The sequence below is a fragment of the Schistocerca americana genome, chromosome 4 (genome assembly GCF_021461395.2).
Source record: "Schistocerca americana isolate TAMUIC-IGC-003095 chromosome 4, iqSchAmer2.1, whole genome shotgun sequence".
In the NCBI taxonomy this organism is placed as follows: domain Eukaryota; kingdom Metazoa; phylum Arthropoda; class Insecta; order Orthoptera; family Acrididae; genus Schistocerca; species Schistocerca americana.
The window spans coordinates 38,357,666-38,385,003 of record NC_060122.1 but is presented as its reverse complement, the minus strand read 5'-3'; the positions used below and the strand labels follow the sequence as shown (position 1 = coordinate 38,385,003).

The following is a 27,338-nucleotide window of genomic DNA, read 5'->3' as shown; positions in this document are numbered from 1 at the left end:
ATCTTCTACTGTGCAACATGTGCATGGGGTGGGGGCTGGTGTTAAAATGCAGTTGACAAAGAATGAAAAAATGCACAAATGAGCTAGTCAAAACTGAAGGCAATAGTGATCATTTTCTCAATATTGGGGTTGTTATGATGACTGAATGAGTGCCTGACAATCAAACAGTTAATCATAATTATTACAAAGAAGTCCTAATCAAACTGAGGGAAAGAGTGAGGAAGAAAAGACCAGATTTGTGGAAGAAGATGCTCGGATTCTGCAGCAGGACAGCGCCTCAGCCCACAATGCCACGATGTGCAAAAGGTTTAGCAAACAAGCACATTCCTGTACTCGAACATCCTCTGTATTCACCAGATCTGGCTCTCTGTGACTGTTACCTGTTCCCTAAATTGAAAGTGCATTGATGAAGTGAACACATTTTCAGTGTGTTGAAGTGGTAAAAGCAGAAACAGCCACACTGTTGAACAGGGTGACAATGGATGACGTGCAGCATTCCTTTTAACAACTGATGACACAAATGCAGTGGTGTTTAGATAGGCGAGGGGAGTATGCTGAAGGGGATAAAAGTTAGTTGTAATTTTGCAATAAATCGTATTTGTGACACTGGTATTGTTATTTACTTGCCACACCTTGATTAAAATTATGCTCACCATAGCTACCTTCAGCAGACAACAGGCAGACAGCACTGTCCTGTCTTTCAGAACTGTCAGCTCCTTCTGAGCTGTATTCAAAATTATTCATCAGGGTAAGTACCGGTAAGCTAATTCTGTGCTTAATTTTACAGTTTTTGATAATTCATTTTTTTCATAATGGAATTTTGTATTACAAAGGCACTTGTAATAATAAAAGGGAAGCTGCCAATGGATGTGGACAATCCATTTCACAAATATACGACAAGATAAGTTTCTATTTTAGATACTTATGAAACCTATTCTTGAAGATTATGCCAAAGCATAGATTTTAAGTACTGCAACTCTTTAAGTAAGTGTGGAATCAAAGAATACAACAAACTGTTCCATGACTATAGTAGTTTGTTTTCACATGTATTGACTGCAAATCTCCCTTATTTACACAATTATTTTTTGACAAGGATAAGATAGAATATTTAAACTTGGTGTAATGTGTCAATTAAAAAAAAGTGCAATGATACTTTGAAGTATTGGGGAAAAATTTGGGGCAGAACTACTGTAAGAGACATAAATAGTTAACTTACAATTATTTACCTGCTTTAAATGATATCTGTTTTGTACTTTCAGAGGTTATTTTTATTCTGACATAGCAACAGTGCCACATGAGCAAACAAAATATATCGGCTTCCCTGCTTTGTTACCAAAATAGTTTTCAAAAATACTAGGCTGTATAATCATTTTAGAATTCAGTGTATAGTCAGAACATCACAATTCCTAATACAGTAAGCATTATTTCAAAAAGAAAATTTTAGATAGCAAAATCAACCCATACGTAAGGAAATGAAACAATGCATACTACAAGAACTTTTAAATGACAGTTGATATACATTATATATACTGGTTGATTCTGATACCTAGGCAGTAAAATAACTCATGGCGTATGGACCAAGGAGGACATAAAAAGCAGACTAACGCTGGCATTAAGGACATTTCTGGCCAAGAGAAGTCTACTAGTATCAAACATAAGTCATAATTTGAGGAAGAAATTTCTGAAAATGTATGTTTTGAACACAGCATCATGCGATAGTGAAACATGGACTGTGGGAAAACTAGAACAGAAGCAAATAGAAGTATTTGAGATGTGGTGCTACAGAAGAATGTTAAAATTACGTGGACTGATAAGGTAAGAAATGAGGAGGTTCTCTGTAGAATCAGTGAGGAAAGAAATATATGGAAAACACTGACAAGAAGAAGGGACAGAATGATAGGACTCCTGTTAAGATATTAGGAATATCTTCCATGGTACTAAATGAAGCTGCAGAGGTAAAAACTTTAGAGGAAGATAGTGATTATGTTATATTCAGTAAATAATTGAATATGTAGGTTGCATGTGTTACTCCAAGATGAAAAGGTTTCCACAGGGAAGGAATTTATGGCTGGTTGCATCAAATAACCTGAAGACTGATGACTCAAAAAAATAACTATTAACTGACATTCTATCTTATATTTTATGATTTCATGAATGTAAGTTTTCCTATGGTTCTTACAATAGTTACTGTGGATAAAATGAAAAATATATATATACATTCTATTAAGGAGCACTATCTGAAGGGAAAAGGCCATAGTCATCATATTTCATATCCCCAATTAAAGTACAAATTCCACCCAACACAGTGAGTGGACTCACCCTTGGAGGAGTGTGAGGACAGTCTTTCTCCAGTAGGATGGTGTCTAATATTGTAGTGTTCTGTTGAAACCATATTTACAGTGCAGACCATTGTCTTTCTAAATGCCTGTTCTACCAGCTACTAACATATGCAATATGATTTTCTTACCAGTTCTTCCTTATTTGTTCCTAGGAATGTTTTTACTTGGAAGTCAGCCATCAAATCGGAAAAGAAGTTAGAGAGAATTTTCAGTGCAAAGGTAGCAGCCAAGTACGGAATCAACTGCCACTGCTGTAAATTATAAGAAAAAAGATTATTTTGCAGGAAACTGGCATTCTTCCATAGTCAAGTATCATGAGAACGCAGGACATGATAGGAAACTAATAAATGATTCACTAAAAAAAAAAAAATATAGTCTCAAGCTGTACAATTATTACATAAATTAGGTTAAAATGTTTTTTTAGAAACTTTACAAACTGATAATCCAAAATGACATTTACAAATTACTTTTTAGACTAAGTGTATATGACATGACTTTCTTTCATGCATTTGTAATCACTTTAGCTGTCCCATACATCATTTTAATGTAAGGCTCAAACAATGGAAAATCCAAGATGGAATGTAACAGTTGTTAATGTAAGGATCACTTGCACTTTTGGAACAGAGTTAAACAACTTATAAAATAAATAATTTAGGAGTAAAGGAAGCCATTAAGTGACAGTAGAAGTATTGATCGTTGACACACCCACAATCAAATCCCTTGTCTGGTCCAAGATCATTGACTATATATTAACGATCTGCTCAAGAAACCCAAGCCTCATTCATCCACAACCTCAATACCTTCTCTCCTATCTGCTTCACCTGGTTCCCCCCCCCCCCCCCCCCCCCCCCACAAACTAACATACCACCTCTGTGGTCATTGATCTCCAATTTTCTGATGGCTCCAGTCATACATCCTTGCATATTCAGCCAACTAAACGCAAATAGTACCTGCATTTTGATAGACGTCACCCCTTCCATGTCATAATATCACCCCCATATACCCTGGCCACGTGCGGATGGCATATCTGCAATTCCCTGTTGAAAGTTTCACAAAGACCTTCACAGACAGACAGTACACTCCATATCTAGTCGGCAAACAGATTTCCCTCACTAGTATCCTCATTCATCTCTATTCCTCCCACCAACTCCAAGAATGAGCTGCAAAGGACAGCCCCCCTGGTCACCCAGTATCAGCCCACACTGGACTAACTGAACCATATCTTTCACTATGATTTTGCTTATCCATCACCATGCCTGAAAATAGGGGCATCCCACCCACAATCATTCCCATGCTTTGTAGAGTGGTATTCCTTTGACAACCCCACCTCCATAGCATCCCAGCCTGTCCCTATGCCACTCCTACTCCCCCTCCGAAGAATTTTTGTACAGTATTTTATGTGCTCAAGACCACCAACTAGCTGTCCACAAGAAAGAATGGCTGCGGCCAAGCCTTGACCAAGAAGAAAGTCTACCACCCAATGGCACAACATATTGCTTACAACACACTCCAGTTCAATTGCTGCTTCGCAAGCCAAGCCGTCTGAATCCTTCTTCCCTCATACCCCACCTTTTCTGAACTATACAGGTGGGAGTTATCCTTGCAACACATCCTTTGCTACCATAATCCTCCTGATCTCATTCTCTGCTAACCCACTGTTGCCAAACTCTCTATTCCACAGTTTCCTCTTCTTCTGCTCTGTCAACCCCTCCCAATCCACACCTCCACTTCACCTTCATCTTGTGCCAAACATCACTGGTTCTGGTGTCTATGTATCGCATACCTAGCCCTTGCTCCAGCCATGTCTTCCTCCCACATTCCTAGCCTGCACACAGGTTGCCTCCCTTTTAACTGCTAGCTACCTGTCCGCAACACCTCCTCCTGCTTCCTGCCTCTTTCTCCCATTATCCACCCCACTCGAGCCAATCCTCACCCCAGCCAACCTGCTGAACAGCACATCCAATATTGTGTGTCTAACTGGCACAGTGTATGTGCACAGGTGTGTGTGTGTGTGTGTGTGTGTGTGTGTGTGTGTGTGTGTGTGTGTGTGTGTGTGTGTGCACGTGCGCTCTTGCATGTGCATGCTCACATGCATGCTTGTTGGTGATTCAACAGTTTTTCAGTGAGTGGTCTCCTTTACTCTTAAATTATTTACATTCTGCCAGAACTTTCCATATTATATTTACAAAATAAATGTTCACTTGAAAGCTTAAAAAATTAAATAATAAATATCAAATTGTTGAATAATAAATATTTCAATTGTTACCAACAGAGGAGACAACTTTTGTAAATATTTGAAGAAAGGTGTTATACATCTTTTTTTTATTCACTTCTGCCAGTGTGTAATGGGTCTTCTATCTATGGGGGCACTGAGGATAGAATATCTCCTAACAGAATTACAAGTATCAAAACAAAAGATGGATCAGAAAAGAGATATAATTCTTAATTGTATTATAAGTAAAATTCACTTGAGAAAAGTGTAAAAGCAGACAGAATGAACTAATGTAATAGTTCAGAAGCAGTTAATGTAACCACAATTACTGTCATCTAATATGACACCTAGTCATCATAAATTAGGTGGTATTGTTTTCTTCTCAGTCTTATTGAATATGAGCATCACTACTGGCTAGTTTTATTTATTTATTTTACTGCAAGTTCTACTGATTCCATTAGCATTATAATTGATAGCGTATGGATGAGCCAGTGTTTTCACAGTATTTACTATCATAAACTTTTTATAAAATGTACAATAATTGATACAGTAGGGTACAATACAGGAGATTCATGATTGTACTGAGTTCAGCTAGTGTTACACCATAATACAATAAAATAAATTAGGTAAATAATACAGCAAGGTATCAAAAATACTATTTACACATACACTACAAGACGCTTATATCAGTTGTTGTTGTTGTGGTCTTCAGTCCTGAGACTGGTTTGATGCAGCTCTCCATGCTACTCTATCCTGTGCAAGCTTCTTCATCTCCCAGTACCTACTGCAACCTACATCCTTCTGAATCTGCTTAGTGTATTCATCTCTTGGTCTCCCTCCACGATTTTTACCCTCCACGCTGCCCTCCAATGCTAAATTTGTGATCTCTTGATGCCTCAAAACATGTCCTACCAACCGATCCCTTCTTCTAGTCAAGTTGTGCCACAAACTTCTCTTCTCCCCAATCCTATTCAATACCTCCTCATTAGTTACGTGATCTACCCACCTTATCTTCAGCATTCTTCTGTAGCACCACATTTCGAAAGCTTCTATTCTCTTCTTGTCCAAACTGGTTATCGTTCATGTTTCACTTCCATACATGGCTACACTCCATACAAATACTTTCAGAAACGACTTCCTGACACTTAAATCTATACTCGATGTTAACAAATTTCTCTTCTTCAGAAACGCTTTCCTTGCCATTGCCAGTCTACATTTTATATCCTCTCTACTTCGACCATCATCAGTTATTTTACTCCCTAAATAGCAAAACTCCTTTACTACTTTAAGTGTCTCATTTCCTAATCTAATCCCCTCAGCATCACCCGATTTAATTTGACTACATTCCATTATCCTCGTTTTGCTTTTGTTGATGTTCATCTTATATCCTTCTTTCAAGACACTGTCCATTCCGTTCAACAGCTCTTCCAAGTCCTTTGCTGTCTCTGACAGAATTACAATGTCATCGGCGAACCTCAAAGTTTTTACTTCTTCTCCATGGATTTTAATTCCTACTCCGAATTTTTCTTTTGTTTCCTTTACTGCTTGCTCAATATACAGATTGAACAACATCGGGGAGAGGCTACAACCCTGTCTCACTCCTTTCCCAACCACTGCTTCCCTTTCATGCCCCTCGACTCTTATAACTGCCATTTGGTTTCTGTACAAATTGTAAATAGCCTTTCGCTCCCTGTATTTTACCCCTGCCACCTTCAGAATTTGAAAGAGAGTATTCCAGTTAACGTTGTCAAAAGCTTTCTCTAAGTCTACAAATGCTAGAAACATAGGTTTGCCTTTTCTTAATCTTTCTTATAAGATAAGTCGTAAGGTTAGTATTGCCTCACGTGTTCCAACATTTCTACGGAATCCAAACTGATCTTCCCCAAGGTCCGCTTCTACCAGTTTTTCCATTCATCTGTAAAGAATTCGCGTTAGTATTTTGCAGCTGTGACTTATTTAACTGATAGTTCGGTAATTTTCACATCTGTCAACACCTGCTTTCTTTGGGATTGGAATTATTATATTCTTCTTGAATTCTGTGGGTATTTTGCCTGTCTCATACATCTTGCTCACCAGATGGTAGAGTTTTGTCATGACTGGCTCTCCCAAGGCCATCAGTAGTTCTAATGGAATGTTGTCTAATCCCGGGGCCTTGTTTCGACTCAGGTCTTTCAGTGCTCTGTCAAACTCTTCACGCAGTATCTTATCTCCCATTTCATCTTCATCTACATACTCTTCCATTTCCATAATATTGTCCTCAAGTACATCGCCCTTGTATAAACCCCCTATATACTCCTTCCGCCTTTCTGCCTTCCCTTCTTTGCTTAGAACTGGGTTTCCATCTGAGCTCTTGATATTCATACAAGTGGTTCTCTTCTCTCCAAAGGTCTCTTTAATTTTCCTGTAGGCAGTATCTATCTTAACCCTAGTGAGACAAGCCTCTACATCCTTACATTTGTCCTCTAGCCATCCCTGTTTAGCCATTTTGCACTTCCTGTTGATCTCATTTTTGAGACGTTTGTATTCCTTTTTGCCTGCTTCATTCACTGCATTTTTATATTTTCTCCTTTCATCAATTAAATTCAATATTTCTTCTGTTACCCAAGGATTTCTATTAGCCCTCGTCTTTTTACCTACTTGATCCTCTGCTGCCTTCACTACTTCAACCCTCAAAGCTACCCATTCTTCTTCTACTGTATTTCTTTTCCCCATTCCTGTCAATTGTTCCCTTATGCTCTCCCTGAAACTCTGTACAACCTCTGGTTTAGTCAGTTTATCCAGGTCCCATCTCTTTAAATTCCCGCCTTTTTGCAGTTTCTTCAGTTTCAATCTGCAGTTCATAACCAATAGATTGTGAGAACGAAGTTTTTCGCGGCGGCACTTATGTATAAAATATTCTCGGTATTCTTGCCACGTCAGTTCTGGATAAAATCTCGAGCTTTCGACGATTACCTCCATCGTCATCGTCAGGAGCTGACTATGCTGCTATGGTAGCCTCTATATAGCCCGAAGACGGCTTCTGATTGGTCGGATTCTGATTGGTCGGCGATTACGTGCTGCTGCCTCACGAACAAACACAAAATATTGTTCGATGAAACTAAAATTCTGTCCCATGCCTCCACGTACTGGGATTCTGTTATTAAGGAGGCTGTTGAAATCAGAATGAGCCAAAAGAACTTTAACCGCGATAGCGGATACCATCTGAGCTGTGCGTGGAAACGAGCGCTTGATGCAGAGAAGCAGCAGAGACGTTCCTTCCAAGGTTTACGTTTAAACGGAAGCGGTGGCGCCACCGGCGCACACAGTGACACCGTCTGAGACAGCAGCACGTAATCGCCGACCAATCAGAATCCGACCAATCAGAAGCCGTCTTCGGGCTATATAGAGGCTACCATAGCAGCAGTAGAGACAGTCAGCTCCTGACGATGACGATGGAGGTAATCGTCGAAAGCTCGAGATTTTATCCAGAACTGACGTGGCAAGAATACCGAGAATATTTTATACACCAATAGATTGTGGTCATAATCCACATCTGCCCCTGGAAATGTCTTACAATTTAAAACCTGGTTCCTAAATCTCTGTCTTACCATTATGTAATCTATCTGATACCTTTTAGTATCTCCAGGATTCTTCCAGGTATGCAACCTTCTTTCATGATTCTTGAACCAAGTGTTAGCTACGATTAAGTTATGCTCTGTGCAAAATTCTACAAGGCGGCTTCCTCTTTCATTTCTTCCCCCCAATCCATATTCACCTACTATGTTTCCTTCTCTCCCTTTTCCTACTGACGAATTCCAGTCACCCATGACTATTAAATTTTCATCTCCCTTCACTACCTGAATAATTTCTTTTATCTCGTCATACATTTCATCAATTTCTTCATCATCTGCAGAGCTAGTTGGCATATAAACTTGTACTACTGTAGTAGGCATGGGCTTTGTGTCTATCTTGGCCACAATAATGCGTTCACTATGCTGTTTGTAGTAGCTAACGTGCACTCTTATTTTCTTATTCATTATTAAACCTACTCCTGCATTACCCCTATTTGATTTTGTATTTATAACCCTGTAATCACCTGACCAAAAGTCTTGTTCCTCCTGCCACCGAACTTCACTAATTCCCACTATATCTAACTTTAACCTATCCATTTCCCTTTTTAAATTTTATCAGTAAAATCCTCATACTTGAAAATACATTTGACATCTTTAATGACAGAAAGTAATTTATATTTATGCTTATAGCAATGAATCATCCCAGTTATACAATAAAACGATACATATGCAAACTTATTTACACTAACTGAGTAAAATGAATTCTGCACAATGTGTGCTTTATTCATCTCAAAACAAATACTACAAAATACAAATATACATTCTTTGCATCTTGGACCCCACATTTCCCTTCATTATCAAACTGGCAATTCCTTTGTGTCTCAAAACTGTCCAGTTATCTGATCCATTATTTTAGTTAAGATGTGCCATAAATTTATTCTTATACCAATTCAGTTCAATTCTTTTTCTTTAGTTACTCAATCCATCCATTTAATCCTCAGCATTCTTCCACAACATCACATATCAAAAGCTTCTGTTCTCTTCCTATCTGAACTGTTCATCATCCATGTTTCACTTTTGTTCAAGGATACACTCCAGACAAATATCTTCAGAATGTAATCAATCTGAACAGAGAGCACATTATGAGGAATGCCTGGCTAGATGAAGAAGAATTAAAGTAGCTAGGATGAATATAAACAACCTTATATACGCAGATGATACTATACTGTTGGCATAAAGTGAAGAAAAGTTAGAGACTCTCTTGTTGAAGATAAAAGAAGAAAGTGAAAATCTGATATTAGGCTGAATGTTAAGAAAATGAAAATTATGGCAACTGCACCTATCATTTCATGGCATATTGGAGCAGAAACAATCTTCACTTATCTCAGTTCCCAGATTTCTGGTGATGGTGACTATAGCCTCAAAAACAGGAGATGCTTGCTGCGTGGTAGAAAGGCAGTATCAGACCTTGCGAGGTTAGGAATATTCCAAGATCTACAGCGTCAAGAGTGTGGTAAGAATTTCAGGCATTACCTCTCACCATTGGCAACACAGTGGCCAAAGGCTTTCACTTAACAACCGAGAGCAGCGGTGTTTATGGAGTTGTCTGTGCTAATAGACAAGCAACACTGCATGAAATAAGTGCAGAAATTAATGTGGGACATATGATGAATGTATATGTTAGGACAGTGCAGTGAAATTTGGCATTAATGGGTGATGGCAGCAGATGACAGATGTGAGAGCGTTTCACAACAGCATATCACTGCCTGCAATGCCTCTCCTGGGACCCTAAATTAATGCAGAACCATGTCCTGGTCAGATGAGTCCCGATTTCAGTTGGTAAGAGCTGATGGTAGGGTTTGAGTGTGGTGCAGACCCTACAAATCCGTGGACCCATGCAGCAATTCATGGATTTCATGTTCCGAAACAACTATGTCATGTCACTGGGCCACAATTGTTCATAATTGGTTTGAAGAACATTCTGGAGAATTTGAGCCAATGATTTGGCCACCCAGATCACCCAACTTGTATCCCATTGAACACTTATGGAAAAAATCAAGAGGACAGTTTGTGCACATCTTCCTGCACCAGCAATACTTTTGCCATTATGGATAGCTATGTAGGAAGCATGGATCAAAATTTCTACAGGGAATTTCCAATAACCTGAATCCATGACACATTGGGTTGCTGCACTACACTGAGCAAAAGTTGGTCCAACATGGTATTATGAGGTACCTCATGACTTTTGTTTCCTCAGCATAAATGTGTGATCACAATTGCAACACCAACAAAGCAATTTCAACCTGACATATCATAAGATCTTTTTATCATGAGTATCTAGCCCTTTGTTAACTCTAATTTTTGACCTGGGAGGTTCAGGATGTACTTTAGAAGCAAACAATGAAAGTTGACAAACAACAACGCAACAATGTTGCTAATGAAGCTTTATAAAGGAATATATTAGCCTACTAATACAGGCATTAAAACATATATGCTGAAAGTGGACAAGTGCATTGAAAATATCCATTCCACCATAAAATAATGGCATTGTTTTGCACATATGAAGTAGTAGTAAACAGCAGTTCTTCATAGTGATACCTAATAACTCACCTGATAGTGACCCTCTAACAAAGTGAGTGAGCTGCCAGCCTGTGAGGTGTGCACTGCAGCATATCGAATGGCAACAGGGATTGCTCTCTCAAGGTACGACACGGCGATTGACAACACGCTTACTCGACCAGCAGATAATGTTCCGAGGGAAGCTCCTAGAATTATAGTTTTAGTATTACTTATTAATATTAAGAGTTCCAGTTTTCACCTAAATTTCATTTATTGCCTTAAAAATAATGGTTACTTCATTGCTATTTACATGTGATACAAACCTAGTCTCTTGTTAGGGTCCTTAAATTGGCTGACATAATTTCCTTCCGGAGTCACATCTCCGGTCTTATTTAGAAGGTTCTCACGAGGTATTCTGTATCTATTGAATAACACAAAACCGTTGTCAATTCCATTCAGTCCAACCTTTTCTCCCATGTCACCAACAATAACACCAGGAAAAGGCTGAAGAGTTGCTGGATTTCTTAAGGGAACAACAAATGCGTGTAGCCCGTGGTCTGTTTTATCCGATGTAATTAGTCTTGCATATATAACGGCATGTGTGGCACTTTTCCCTGCAGAACAAAGTAATAGATTGCTTTTTTATAAAGGTTCAATGTTTTTCCATACTCAAAACATAAAGCACAATTTACCATGATCTAAAATCTATAAATACATAATTATGTTCAATGAAATTAACCAAATTTATAAGAGATAAAGAGCTGTAACAGTAAAACAAAAAAACAAATGACAGCTCTTGCACTTTCATTATCAGATGTTGCTTCACCAGAAGGACAAGTTAAAATAGGAAAAGATTTCTAACTAGAGTGCTTAAACTAATTTTCGCCATTTTTACTTCTACAGTTCTGCCTTTCTCTCCTAAAACCTAAGCCACGAGCCTTGACAGCTTTCGATGCACCACCATTTGCCTATTATACTGCAACTGGCCCTACTTCAGCAGTTAGACAGTCTTCCATAGCCCTTTTCCTGTTTCTCCCTCTGAATTTTGAAAGTCAGTGAAATGTCGCTTGATATCTTCTATAAAAATGTAACTAAATCAAATTGTGTTGATATTTTTATAATAAATGTGTGTATGGAAAGAAAAGGAAAAAATGTCTTGTTTGACACAGTTGGTAAGGGCTTTTTTTAGTTGGCAAGAAACAACATGGTGTGACAACAGCTACAATCCAAGAGAATGCTACAGTGTATGCAGAATGCAATATGATGAATCAAAACTCTACACTGGCCACTCTACTGACTCAGTACAAAAACTAGGTACAGGTCTGATCTTAAAAGTACCTGTCTTCAGCCTAGTACTGTCATGGTGAGTAGCACCCAAGTCTTTAGATATGATAACCCTGGTGACTCACACATTACAAATGCTTATACACTGAGGTGATGAAGTCAGAGCAGCAAAATGCATGTATACAGATGGTGGTAGCATTGTGTACACAAGGCAGAAAAGTGGAGCTTTATTTGTCCTCAGGTGATTCGTGTGAAAAGGTTTCCAATGTGATTACAGCCACATGACTGGAGTTAACAGACTTTGAATGTGGAGTGGCAGTTGGGGCTAGATGCACGGGATATTCTATTTTGGAAATAATTAGGGAATTCAATATTCAGAGCTCATGGATTCGAGTGCATTTCGGGCATTACCTCTCACCATGGATAATGACAGCCTTTACTTAACAACTGAGAGGAGTGGCATTTGTGTAGAGTTGTCAGTGGTAACAGACAAGCAACATTGCATGAAATAAACACAGAAATCAATGTAGAATGTACGACAAACATATACATTAGGTCAGTGTATCAAAATTTGGACTATAGCAGCTGATGACTGACACAATTGCATTTTGCTAACAGTATGATATCACCTGCAGTGCCTCTCCTGCACTTGTGACCATATCGGTTGGAACCTAGATGACTGGAAAACTTTTGACTGGTCAGTTGAGTCCTGATTTTGGTTGTTAAGAGCTGATGGTAGGGTTCGACAGTGGTGTAGACCCCAAAAAGCTGTAGACCCATGTTGGCAACAAGGCACTGTCCGAGCTGGTGGTGGCTCCATAATGTTGTGTGCTGTGTTTGCATGGAATGGACAGGGCTCTCTGATCCAACTGAACCAATCATTGACTGACCACTTGGAAATCATTTGCTGCCATTCATGGACAACAACGTCATGTCATCAGACTAAAAATATTTGCAATTAGTTTGAAGAATATTGTGAACAGTTTGAGTGATGATATGGCCACGCAGATCACATGCCATGAATGTCATCGAATATTTATGGTACATAATTTAGAGGTCAGTTTGTGAACAAAATCCTTCACTGGCAATACTTTTGCAGTTATGGATGGCTATGGAGGCAGCAAGAGTCAATATTTCTGCAGAGGGCTTCCAAGGATTTGCAGAGTCAATGTGAGTCTATCCCATGACTTTCGTCACCTCTGTGTAAATTGTGAGATAGAATTGCTGGCCAGTACATGCTTTGAAGATGTGAACTGTGTAGCACTGCCAATAGATCCATTGCTAGCCATTCTACACATTTCACATCGTTAAAATAAGAACTGGTTGCAATTCCATTTCATTTTCTCAACAAAGCTTCCTTCAACAAAACTACACTTATATGCCTAGGCAAATGTGATTACATGGCTTTACAGTAGCCAGGAAAGAAGGAATATCAGGGTTTAATATCCCATGGACACTGATTCAGTAGAGACAGTGCACAAGCTCGGACTGAGGAAAAGATGGGGAAGGAAGTTGGCTGTGTCCTTTTCAAAGGAACCATTGTGGCATTTGCTTTAAGTGATTTAGGGAAACCTAAATTTGGGCACATGGACAGGCATCCAAACCACAGTCCTCATTGCAAGTCCAGTATACTGACTACTGTATATTCTTCCCCTCATAGGTCCCTATAGGTCTTGGCATGTATACTGGGTGGTTATAATTAAACTTTCCCTATTTAACATGTTATAATGTGGAAACTAATTACCATATGAGTACCAAACTTCGTAGCATTACTGGGGAAGAGGAATAACACAGATCAATTCATCTCAAATACTTTCAGTGTGCTACCACAGTACATCACACCAGTACATACCAGTACCAGTACTGCTACATAAGATGCTCTATATGGCGCCAACCGCATGTCCGCCACGGTCACAGGTTCGAATTCTGCCTCGGGCATGGATGTGTGTGATGTCCTTAGGTTAGTTAGGTTTAAGTAGTTCTAGGAGACTGATGACCTCAGATTTTAAGTTCCATAGTGCTTAGAGCCATTTTAACCATTTGAATATGCCGTCCAGCAGTGTGCTCAAGAGTCTGAAAGTGCAGGATGCACAACTAAGCATGTCCTTAGGTCTGTTGGCTACCTCTCTTGATGTGCTGTGTTTCAGATCAGCATATGTGCGAATGTTTCTCTGGTGAACTTTTTCCACCTCAGTGTAAATTATGAGATAGAATTGCTGGCCAGTACTTACAAAGGGCATTCAAAAAGTTTTGCACAGACATCTCTAATTTTTTATTTTTTGCAGGAGGAGAATGAAAATTTTTGTGAACATGCTTAAGTTGGTATATAAAAGTATTTTCTTTTATTTACAGGTGAGCCATAATGGACTGCGAAGTAGATGTCAGGTTGTGACAATGATTGGTGATGGAGTTCCTCTTCAAGGCCGGCGATGACTGCCACATCAATTCACAGGTAGTTGCTCCCTGCTTATGGGGAGTACACAGTGGATCACAGCAGTATCCAGGAGTTTAAAAATGGTTCAAATGGCTCTGAGCACTATCGGACTTAGCATCTAAGGTCATCAGTCCCCTAGAACTTAGAACTACTTAAACCTACCTAACCTAAGGACATCACACACATCCATGCCCGAGGCAGGATTCGAACCAGCGACCATAGCAGTCTCGCGGTTCCAGACTGTAGTGCCTAGAACTGCTCAGCCACCTCAGCCGGTGTATCCAACAGTACTTGCAGAGGTTAAAAGAAGGTGGTTTCTCTCTGCTGGACAATCCATGATGTGGTAGACCATCAACGGCAGTGAGTGATGTGAATAAGGAGACCATTGATCAAATCATCCAAAATGACAGATGTGTGACAACACTACAACTTGCTGACATGACTCTGTCATCGGGTACTGTGGTATCATTGATACAGTCACTAGGGTACAGAAAAATATGTGCACATTGGGTGACCAGATTAATGATAAGAGAAATGAAAATGATGAGGAAGAATGTGTGCAAGGGTGAATAATGGAAACAGTGTTTTGATGGTGTCATTACCCAGGATGAAAGACGGTTGTTTTTGTCCAAACCTGAGAGCAAAATCCAATCCACAGAGTGGTGTCATCCGGGTTCCCCCTGGAAGAAGAAACTGAGACTTTCACAAACAGTAGGCCAAAAGGTTATGATGGCCTCCTTCTTCTGGGATCAGTATGGTGTCATTTTCATTGACTTTTTGGAACCTGGCTCCACAGTTCACCAGGACCATTACTGTTTGTCACTGGACAATCTGTGACATGCCATCAAGACCCACAGACCACAACTTCAGGGTCAACTCATCAGACAATACCTTGGCAATGCCAAACCCAATACAGCCCTTATGAAGCAGGAGAAAATCAGGAAAATGGGTTGGAAAATTGTTCCTCATCCTCTCTACAGTCTGGACTTGGCTCCATCTGATTTTTACCTCTTTGGTCGTCTGAAGGCCCACCTGTGTGGTAAAACATTAGATAGTGAGAAAGACCTTATTTCCTGCATCAAGTGATGGTGTAAAAGTCAATCCCCAGAATTTTACCAAAGTTCATTTACATCATGGAAAGAACGTAGGGCCAGATGCATCACAGCTGATGGAGGCTCAATGTATAGCTAAAAGTTCCAAGTATTTTCACAAAAAATTTCATTCTCCTCCTGCAAAAAATAAAAAAAATTTGCGACAACTGAGCAAAAATTTTTGAATGCACTTTGTACCATGAGGATGTGAACTGTGTGGTATTGCTGACAGACTTATTGCTGGCAGTTCTACGCTTTTCACATCCTTAAAATAATTACTGGCTGCAATTTCATCTCATTTTCTCAATGAAGCTTCCTTCAACACAACTATACTTATATGCCTAGGCAAATTTGATTAAATGGCTTTACAGTAGACACCACAACCAGAAATTGCAGTGAGTGAGATCAGGTGATCGTGCCGGTCAAGCATTTGGAAATGATCAGCAGAATATTTGATTGTCTCCAAATGTGTTTCAGAGAAGCAGGTGAACTTCACAAGTGATATGTGGTGGGGCTCTATCTTGCATGAAAATTGTTGAGTTCAATGCATTTCTCTCCTGTAGAGCAGGTATGACATGCTGACAAAGCATATAGCAGTAACACTGGCCAGTCACACTGCACGTCTCTGGTCTTTGAGTGCCAACCTGTTCAAAAAAGAATGGGCCAATGATGAACATAGCCCTGAAGCCACAGCATACGGTGACACATTTACCGTATGGAGAAACTTCATCCACAGTGAATGGAGATGAAGATCCCCATACTCAGCAGTTTTGCGCGTTCATCTAACCCATCAGAGAAAAATGAGCTTCATCTGTCCATAGGATGGATGAGGGCCAACACTCATCAACTTCAATCTTTGTGAAAAAGTGGAGAGCTAAGTCAATATGTTGTGTGTCCTGTTTTCAAGCTGCTGTAGGACATGGATCTTGTACAGATACCATTAGAGAATCGTTTGAAGCATCTTCCATACAGTGGACCATGGGATGTTCAATTGTCGTGACATAGCACGTACACTGTCTGATGATCTGGAATTGTGTGCAGCATTGTCTGCCATAGCAACAGTGATTTCTGACCACCCGTGGTGCATCCAGTTGTCAGCCACTTCTCGGAGTGACACCCAGTTCTCCAGTTGATACGAACTTCTTCAACATGCTCTGCACAGTAGGTGGAGAAAGAGGATTCTTCTGCAATATTTTCAGCCGGTGATACTCTTGAAGTGCAGTTGCAGCATTACTGATGTTTTGAAACAGAGCTACTCCTTTTGTCCAAGCTCATGCTGACATGTCAACAAGTGCATTGCAACTGGTAAGGTATGTGACACTATGAAAGCAATGCCTGGTGGCTGTGATGTGTGGAAATCATGCACCCATACTCTGGACATTAATGCTACTGAGTACAGTACTCATACAGCAATTAGTTTCTGTGTTATAATGTGTTAAATAGGGAAAGTTTAATTATAGCCACCTGGTTTAAATATGCATACATTCCTCTTGATTTGTAGCTGAATCTTTCCAAGGTATTTGAAACTTTCTTCAGTTTCACCTTCATCCCTCTAAAATATCCCAGGACACTCAGTTTCTCATCGAACAGGATTGTTAAAGAAGGGACTTTTTGAAATTCCAGCCTAAGGGATTGAAGTAAGGCATGAAAAGTTGTTTGAATATCTGTTCCTATTAATGATGGAATGTACCAATATTGCCATAGAAGAAGCTGAGTAGCACCATGGTGTAGCGTTTATGATACAAAACTGTTGTATTCAGGGATGTGAGTTCAAAAGTCCATGAAGATGAACAACAAGATGTGGGTGTAGGATGACGTAAGTCACCATCACCGCAAGCTAGCCGCTGGAGAGGATGCTCCCCAACACACTGATCAAGATCTCCACCGCTGTTTAGAAGCTCCAGCCAATCACCTAGCTGCTGCAACATGGAAAACTAAAGGGTGCAACCTTCCTGGAGGAGAGGCCACCAAAGAAAAATTCTCCACCGTCGATCACTACAAAAATGATAGGAAACTACATCAATATCCTCATGGATGGCTGACCAGCCCAAGCTCTCATGGACTCTAGAGCATCATATTCAGTCATTTCAGAGAAGTACCATCACCAGTTGACAACAAAACATCTCTGCCGAAGGTGGCTAATGGAAAATATGTAAAATGCACAGGAAGATGTGTCATTCATGTGGATATAAGCGGCCATACACAGCCCTTAGAATTCATCATCTGACAAGAGTGTAGTCAGGACATCATTTTTGGATGGGACTATTTGAAAGCTTCTCAGGCATTTATAGATTGTAGTCACTCGAAGATGATGCTAGATAGGATGAGATACTGTGGACAGGAAGATGTACATCTGAGTGTGTAGTGATGTGTGCTGGATGAAGTGATCATTCATGCAGTCAGCACTACAAAGGTAACTGTCATGTGACATGCCATGCATCAACCCATGCATCTTGTAGTGGAATGTAGGAGAAGCATACCACTGAAGAATAACTTGGTCATCCCATCCTCTGTCATCTTGTTTAAGAATGGATTCAGTGAATCGCGGATAGTTAACTGTCGCCGAGAACTGCAGATCCTTCCAAGATGCATGTGCATAGCAAATGCTGAGCTGTTAATTGAAGAACAGCTGAGTGCCATAGAAACCTCCCATGCAGTCTGTGGGCAAAATTAGTGCTACTACTACAAGACAAGATCTAGCTTGATTATCACCATATCTCAATAAGGAACAACAGAAGAAGCTACATGCATTTCTTCAGGAGCTCTCTGAATGCTTCAATGCATACGTGAAGAGCAAATTAGACAAATCAATGGTGACGCACCAGATTAGAACTGGAGACCATCAACCAATAAGCCAGAGAGCATACCATGTGTCAGCAACGGAATGATGAATTATTCGGAACGAGGTAGAGAAAATGCTGAAGAATGACACCATTCAGCCTTCGCAGAGCCCATGGTCATCACCAGTGGTTCTTGTCAGGAAGAAGGATGGCAGTTGGCACTTTTGTGTTGATTACAGCAAGCTTAATATGATAACTAAAAAGGACATTTACCCTCTTCCACGAATTGACGATACACTAGATTGTCTGAAGGGGGCTAAGTTTTTCTCAACCATGGACATGTACTCAGGATACTGGCAAATCGAAGTAGATGAGGCTGATCATGAGAAAACTGCATCCATCACCCCTGAGGACCTATCTGAGTTTAAGGTAATGCACCAGCAACTTTTGAATGGATGATGGCTAATCTTCTAAGGCACCTGAAGTGGACGATGTGTCTTTGTTATTTTGATGACACTATAGTGTTCTCAGAGACATTTGATGAACATATAAAAAGACTGAGGGCCGTTCTTACGTGTCTCCAACAAAGTGTACTGAAACTTAATCCAAGAAATCAAAATACTCGTACACCTTGTATAAAAAAAAATGTGTGCAGCCAGAAATGGTGAGATCTATAATGGAACTTCCTATTCCTAAAAGTATTAGAGATGTGAGAAGCTTCCTCAGATTATGTTCTTATTACCATCGTTTTATCAAACACTTTTGTATCAAAGCCAGGCCACTCCAAGAGTTGTTAAAAGCTGATGCTAAATTTATCTGGGGTGGTACTCAACAAGATTCTTTCAATGTGCTGGGAAAAGCTCAGATGTCGGACCCCATACTTGGTCTGTATGATGAGAACCAACTACACACAGATGCCAGTGGGTATGGGATCAGTGAACTTCTGGTGCAAATTTCAGATGGATAAGAGAAGGTTATAGCCTATGCTTCTAGGACACTTACAAAAGCTGAGAGAAACTACTCAGCTACAGAAAGAGAATGTCTTGCTGTGATCGGGGCCATGTGCAAATTTTGACAGTATCTCTATGGAAGGCCATTCACAGTTGTTACAGACCATCATTCACTTTGTTGGCTGACAGATCTTAAGGATCCAACAGGACAACTCGCCAGGTGGGCACTACATCTTCAAGAGTATGACATTACCATAGTGAACATAAGTAGAAGAATACACCAAGATGCCGATTGTCTCTCAAGAAACCCCGTGCAAGACCATCAAGACTTTGATGAATATAGAGACTGTCTTGCTGCACTCCAGGATCTCTCTGCTGAGCAGAAGAAGGACACCAAGATATCTCAAATTATGCTTGCCTTAAATTGGTCAGAGGCTGTGAAAGGACAATTTAAGGTAGTTAATGGATTACTTTGCAAGAAAAACTTTGATCCGTTTGGAAAGAGGTGGCTACCAGTGATACCTAAACACATCCACTTAGATGTTCTACAGAAATTCTATGACACACCTGAGAACAGTCATTTAGGATTTATTAACACATATGATAGAATCCGCAGGTAATTTTTCTGGCCAGGTTTATTTAGGAGTGTCCGTCACTATGTTTCGCACTGTCAAGGGTACCAGAGGAGAAAGGCAGTCCCTCAGAAACCACCTGTCTGACTCATACCAATTCCACCAGCTGAAATGCCTTTCCGGCGTGTTTGGATTGACCTCCTCGGACAATTTCCAATGTCTGCTAGTGGCAATAGATGGATTATTATTTGCACTGATTATCTGACATGCTATGCCATTACAAAAGCCGTGAAAACAGCCGAAGCACCCGAGGTAGCCAAATTCATAGTGGAAGAAATTGTATTAAAACATGGTGGCCCAAGATCATTAATTAGGGATCAAGGGAAAGTTTTTCAATTGAATCTTGTGACAGGGATAAACCGTCAGTGCAACATTACTCATCACATGATGACTGCCTAGCATCCGCAAACTAATGGGCTTACTGAACACGTTAATAAGACCTTGGCCAATATGCTATCAATGTTCATCAATGTTGAGCAGACCAACTAGGATGAGGTGCTACCTTTCATGACATTTGCCTACAACACCGCCAAACAAACACCACAGGATTTATGCCATTTTTCCTGGTGCATGGGTGTGAGGCAACTATGACAATGGACACTGTGTTTCCTTTATATCCTGATGACGTGGATGATGACTACATCGACCAGGTGTTAACCAGAGCTGAGGAAGCTCAGCAGTTAGCTTGACTCCACATGCTGCAGGCTCAAGAAAACGATCGCTGAAGGTATGACACGAGCCACCACCCTGTTGTCTACCACCCTGGTGACCTCGTCTGGATCTTCACTCCTCTTTGGACTGCTGGTCTCTCTGAGAAGCTCCTCAGGCGCTACTTTGGACCTTATAAGGTTGTAACACAGTTGTCTGATGTTACTTATGAAGTTGAAGATTTCGACTCCAACACAAAGCGATGAAAGTTTAGAGATACGGTCCATGACCTTTGAATGAAGCCCCACAAGGATCCTGAAACCCAGGCTAAATTCGAAGCTCCAGCAACAGGCAACAAGTGGAAAGGTGATGAAGAGTGTAGTGGCAAAAGAAGTTCTAAGAAGATCACCACCAGGGCGAGTATCAGTCATCAGGAGTCAGAATATGCAAGGCCAATGACTCATTCCCAGGCTAGGAGGTTGTAACATTGAGATGCTGTTCTCTTAAGGAGGGAGCAATGTCACAGAAGAGGCTGAGTAGCACTGTGCTGTAGTGGTTATGATACTAAACTGTTGTATGGAGGGCCGTGAGTTAAAAACTCACCTGGACTGTACAATTTTAATTTCTATATTCAGTTTGAGTACATTCTAGAAGTATCCAAAAATATCAAGAATAATTATACTGGAATGTTCTGTAGCTGTATATATACTGTATGTGTTCTGGCCAGAGGAAGTTTGCTCCATGCTCTTGTATGTGCAAGTGCTGAATAAACCTTCGTTAAGTAAAGTTAGTGTTCATCACTCATCTAATTACACCTTCTTCTACTGACTGGTACCCCTTGTTGTGAGAACACTCAAGGCTCTTGGCTTTTCAGAATACAGAGTCACAGTCAACCTAATGAAGGCACATTTTGGTAAGGATAGGGTTAAACCCCTTGGGCACAAATATCACTTCAAAGCATACTTCCAGACCCTAAGAAGCTCAATGCTATCAGACACTGCCCTGTACTTCAAATAAGAAACAGTTGGAGTATCTTGGATGAGTACCTTTCTTCAGGAAATTTATACCACAGCAGCTTTTAAATAGTGATGGTCTATTGAATCTTCTATGGAAAAACCATCTCTGGTTATGGACCAAACAAAGTCAAACTGATTTTGACAACTTTAAAGAAGCTCTTTTTAATGTCAACATTTTGTATAATCTTGACATGACCCAGGATTTTTGTCTGGGTACAGACACAGGCTCCCAAGGGATGGATGCTTGTTTATTCCATATCACTGATATGATTGGGGAGTTTAGTTTTGCTAGTAGGCCCTATCTGAAGCTGATCAAGCATATTCCATGACCAAATTGGAAACTCTTATGATAATATGGACATTCAAAATGTTTGAATATTAGCTGTGGGGAAAGCATACCAAGATGTAATGTGAGCATCAGTCAGTGTCCTTACCTCTCACTTAATCAAAATGTAATTGCTGATGACTTGTCGAGGCTTCCACATGGTCTAGATGAATTCTTGGAATTTGTGGAGAACAATTCAGAAATCAGGGTTTTGTTTGTCAAAGGTAAAACACAACAGCCATACTACATTAGGACATCTAAAAGCATGGAGCATGTCGAGCAGAAGGATTCCAGAGGCAAAAGATAAGGCTAAAACTGCTGCAGAACAATGATGATAGTTTGAAAAAACAATTAATGATTTACCCAGGGGTATTGTATCAGCAGCATCATCCAGAGCAGAGTCAGTGGTGTGTTTGTTTACCAGAAGAGCAAGTTATCAACTTTATATTACACACTCACAACGTTCGGGGACACTATGGTGTCTTCAAATGCCTTTTTAAGATAAGCAATTATTGTTACTATCCAAATTTAAGACAGAAAGTTCTGCAGGTAATACAGAAATGTGGGGTATGTCAGAAGGCTAAGAATACTATTAAGTCAAAACTAATTGAACTACACACAATATTGCCTTAAAGACCCTTGGAGATAGTTTTCTTGAATGTGGCTGGACCATATTCACAAGGGAAAAGAGGTGTAAAATATGTTGTTGCTCTATACAATGTTTTTTTCCAATTATATAAATTTGAATGCTGTGTGGTCAATGACTGCAAACACCATCATCCGAAGAATTACAATGAATTATTTACCCAGAGCAGAAAAGCTGGATACACTGATGACAGACAACATGTTATACTTTACAGGAAACTGCTGGAAAGAGTTCATGAGAACTCACGTCGTCAAATATACAGGGTGATTTTATCCACTGTGTACAAGCTAGGGATTGATTGATGAGAGGATATGGAACAAAAAAGGTCTAATGAACTTATGTCTGGAAAAGCATGGTTTCCATGCTAGAGACCATTTATTCAATCATACTTTGTTATAGAGACTGCAGTCTAATACGTGCTGTACCATACAGTCACGGTTACAGTATGCAGGATTTCCTCCTAGAGGATGGTTCTGTTCCTCGTATGTTATGCCCTAGCACCCTCTCTTGCCATAGTAATTGATAATGTTGTGTGCAATTCACTTCTCTTGCTGACTCACCTTGCAATGGATGTGATACAGTGTTGTACACAATGGTACTGTATTCGAATCGAGAGCTTGCTGACAAGGTGTTTACCAATGGAAAGGCAAATGGCAATGGGTGGCGAGCAGCAAGGTTGTATCAGGAGATCTATTCCATCCAACAGCAACCACAGCATTCAATGTTTACAAAAGTGTTTAGCCATTTGTATGAGACAGGGTCATTTCAGGATGCAGGAAATCATGAAGGACGTATCCGAAGTGTTCAGACACCAGAATTGGAGGAAAATGTGATTAACACTGTGAAAGGTGACTGCTGTGTCAATACCAGGCAGTTGGTCTGCCAGTAAATGGTAAGCCAGACAACTGTTAAGAACATTCTCATGACAATAGCTACTACCTCTATCACTTACACTGTGTGCAGGGCTCACTAGTTACAGACTTGCAACATCGGCAGCAATTTGGTCACTGGTTTCTTCACCAGGCAACCATGATTCCAGGATTTGTGTCATCCATCCTATTCTCAGATGAGACCACCTTTTATGCAGAGTGGTATCTTCAAGTTTCATAACAGTTATCTGTAGGATAGTATGCAGGACCCCTTGATATGGTGACTGCAAATCATCAGCATCGGGGCAGCCAGCATGTGTGGGCCAGGAAAATTGGTGACCATATTTCTGAACCAGACTTCCTTCCACATTGCTTAACAGTCTGGAACTATTGGCATTTCTTGAACATTAATGACCAGACACATATCAATCATGTCTTCCCTGGTCGACGGATCTGATGATGGGGTCCAGTTGCATGTCTGCTTGTTCACCGGACCTTAACCTGTATGATTTCTGGTTGTGGGACCATCTCAAAAGTATTGTGTATACAGAACCCATTCCAGATGTGGAGACAGTGGAGCTGCCTTTGACACTGTTCAGATGCAGCCTGCCTGATGTGAACATGTAGGACAGAACACACTTGCATGTTGCATGGTACAGCGCATATTAGACCGCAGCCTCCGTAACAATGTATGATGGAATAAATGGTCTCTAGCATGGAAACCATACTTTTCTAGTCATAATTTCATTAGACTGTTTTTGTTCTATACCCTCTCATTGATCAATCATTAGAATTTGTACATGGTGGAAAAAATCACCCTACATTTTTGTCCCCATGTTTCACCAGAAGCAAGTCAAATAGGAAGGATATTTATGGAATTTAACAAGCAATGGAAAATCCAGGATGGAATGCAGCAATATTATGAAAAGGAAAGTTGCTATGCACCATATAGCAGAGATGCTGATTCACAGGTAGGCACAATGAAAAGACTGTCACAAATTAGCTTTTGGGCAGTATGACCTCCATCAAAAATAGATCTCAAACGTGCACACACACACACACACACACACACACACACACACACACACACACACACACATATGACTGCAGTTGGTGCCAACTGAAACCACAGTGGCATGTGTTTGCATGACTCTCTCTCTCTCTCTCTCTCTCTCTCTCTCTCTCTCTCTCTCTCTCTCTCTCTCACACACACACACACACACACACACACATATGACTGCAGTTGGTGCCAACTGAAACCACAGTGGCATGTGTTTGCATGACTCTGTGTGTGTGTGTGTGTGTGTGTGTGTGTGTGTGAGAGAGAGAGAGAGAGAGAGAGAGAGAGAGAGAGAGAGAGATCTATTTTTGATGAAAGCTGTACTAGCTGCAAGCTAATTTGTGATTGGCTTTTTATTGTGCCTATCTGCGACTCACCATCTCTGCTATATGGTGAGCAGCAAGTAAGGAATTTAACATATTCATCTGGATTTACACCCCTCACAAACACAGAAGGTGGACTGAACACGTTATCCCATTCCAGCAAGTTTTTAACAAATTCCCACATAGCTCAACCTGTTTTACATCTTTGGAATTATTGTTTGACAAAAGACAAGTAGATGATTGGGAAAAACCTCTACCCAAGATCCCTAGGAAGAAAATACCACACAAGGAGAAAATATGTTGGGCAACAGTTAGCACTGAAGAAAAGGCGGAATACAGAAAACAATTGTATGATAAGAAATAATGACGCACTGTAAAGTACCGTGTAGGACAACAAGTACACCTCAGGACTCATCCAAAATTGACAAAGTGTCATAAGTTGAATTGCAATTGGCAACTGCTGTACAAAGGGCCATTTGATATATCCAAAATCCCTCACCCAGGAGCTTATAAGTTTGTGTACTTAAACAGTGAAAACGAAAAAGGGCTCTATCCACATAAAGATTGTGCACTAAACAGAATTTGCCACTGATCAGCCACAGCTTGGAGCAATGTATAAAAGCATATATAAGAGATCACATACTATCCACTGGAATCTATTTATTATGAGTGATGTTTGAAATTGGGGAAAGATTTCATTTTGCCAATTTCATGTGTGTTGCCTTATTAGGTTGTAAGTTCTAGTTATGTAAGATTTTCATTGTATGTTTACAAGCCAAAGAAGCTCAGAAAACATTACTCTTGCCAAGCACAATAAATTATTCAATTTGACACTGTACTGTTTAAACACACATGTGATTCAGACACAGCACACGGAAGTGGCAAAGTGGAGTGAGGACAGAACTGCACATGTGTAGTAGCTAGATTTAAGGTTGACAACATCCATGGGTGCTCACAGCATACTGTATGTTGCTGTAGATTAGCAAAGAAATGCCAAGCAATCCACACTTAGTGAAAACTTTATGAGTTGTGTACTAAGGAAATAGTTTGGACAGGAAGAGAATAGAAGCTTTCAAAATGTGGTGCTACAGAAGAATGCTGCAGATTAGATGGGTAGCTCACATAACTAATGAGGAGGTATTGAATAGAATTGGGAAGAAGAGGAGTTTGTGGCACAATTTGATGAGAAGAAGGGACCGGTTGGTAGGACACGTTCTGAGGCATCAAGGGATCACAAATTTAGCATTGGAGGGCAGCGTGGAGGGTAAAACTTGTAGAGGGAGACCAAGAGATGAATACACTAAGCAGATTCAGAAGGATGTAGGTTGCAGTAGGTACTGGGAGATGAAGAAACTTGCACAGGATAGGGTAGCATGGAGAGCTGCATCAAACCAGTCTAAGGACTGAAGACCACAACAACAACAACAACTAAGGAAAAAAATGTCAACACTATAGAACCAAACTAAGATAATTTTCAGTAGCAGGACTCCAGGAAATGAGAAATACTACAGAAGAACCATTCAAATCAGTAGGCTACAGAATTTACAATGGGAAACCTGGAATAAGGGTTATGAAAGAATGTCCCTTATTTGGAACTGGGTTTATATTCAATGTGAAAATAATAGATTCGATTATTGATTTTCAAGCCATCTCCCCTAGAATTGCAACTTCGACTTTAAAAGTATCCAACAAAATTCATACCATCATTAACGCCCATGCCCCTACTAATGAGAAGAATTTTCTACCAAAGACTAAGAAAGAAGAGGAAACGTTTTGGGATCTCCTTGACCAAACAATAAACCAAGTAAATATTAACAATGTTAAGATACTGTTAGGGGACTTCAGTGCCCAACTTGGAAGAGAAAAGAAATACCAGGATATCATTCGGAATTGGGCCCCAAGTAAAAAAACATATAAGAATGGCCAAAGACTTGTTGAACTCTGTAGGGAATACAAACTGATCTCAAAGTCCACATACTTCAAAAGGAGGACAAACAAACTTAAAACTTCGAAACATTCTGATTGGAGAAAAGGAGAATGGCAGCTGGATCATGTATTTATGGACAAATTCTGCCACAGAGAAATCTACAATGTTAAAGTATTAAGAGGGGCAGATACAGGTTCAGATCATTACATTGTCAACATCAAAATTAAGTTCACACCACCAAAAAAGAAACCACAGTGCAATAAAGGAAAGAGGAACTTTGATCCCACCCAATTAATTAGAAATGATAAATATAGAGAAGTCACACAAAACATAAAACTGACAGATAATTTAGAAGAACTGGTTAAAATCTCAGGCAACAAGCAGAAAATTTAGCCCCATTGAACCCACATAAAAGACATGTCTGGTGGAACTCAGAATGTGACAAAATTCATGAAGAAAGACATCATGCATGGTTAAAATTTCAAACAGAAAACAGAAGAAAATGCAACCAACCTAACAAATATCAGGAAAAAGTTCACATAAATTATCAGGCAAACCAAGAGACAATCATAGAAAGATCTGATCAACTCAACAGAAGAAAATTACCATAAAACCAATTCCAGAGACTTTTATAAAATGTTTGGAAGGCAATTATAAAAATGTGTCCCTCCCACAAATAGGAAGATGGAAAA

General features: G+C 40.0%; 1 protein-coding gene across 3 annotated transcripts in view; it reads right to left on the bottom strand.

Moving 5' to 3' along the window:
• The window catches only part of LOC124613152 (peroxisomal acyl-coenzyme A oxidase 3-like), a 323,979-nt gene that overhangs the window by 84,695 nt on the left and 211,946 nt on the right, over positions 1-27,338 (bottom strand). For all 3 annotated transcript variants that reach the window (XM_047141777.1, XM_047141776.1, XM_047141778.1), the window contains exons 6-8: positions 10,985-11,275; positions 10,713-10,867; positions 2,468-2,590 (exon numbers count right to left, since the gene is read on the bottom strand). In XM_047141777.1, the coding sequence (XP_046997733.1) occupies positions 2,468-2,590; positions 10,713-10,867; positions 10,985-11,275 (569 nt within the window). The remainder of the gene's footprint in view (positions 1-2,467; positions 2,591-10,712; positions 10,868-10,984; positions 11,276-27,338) is intronic.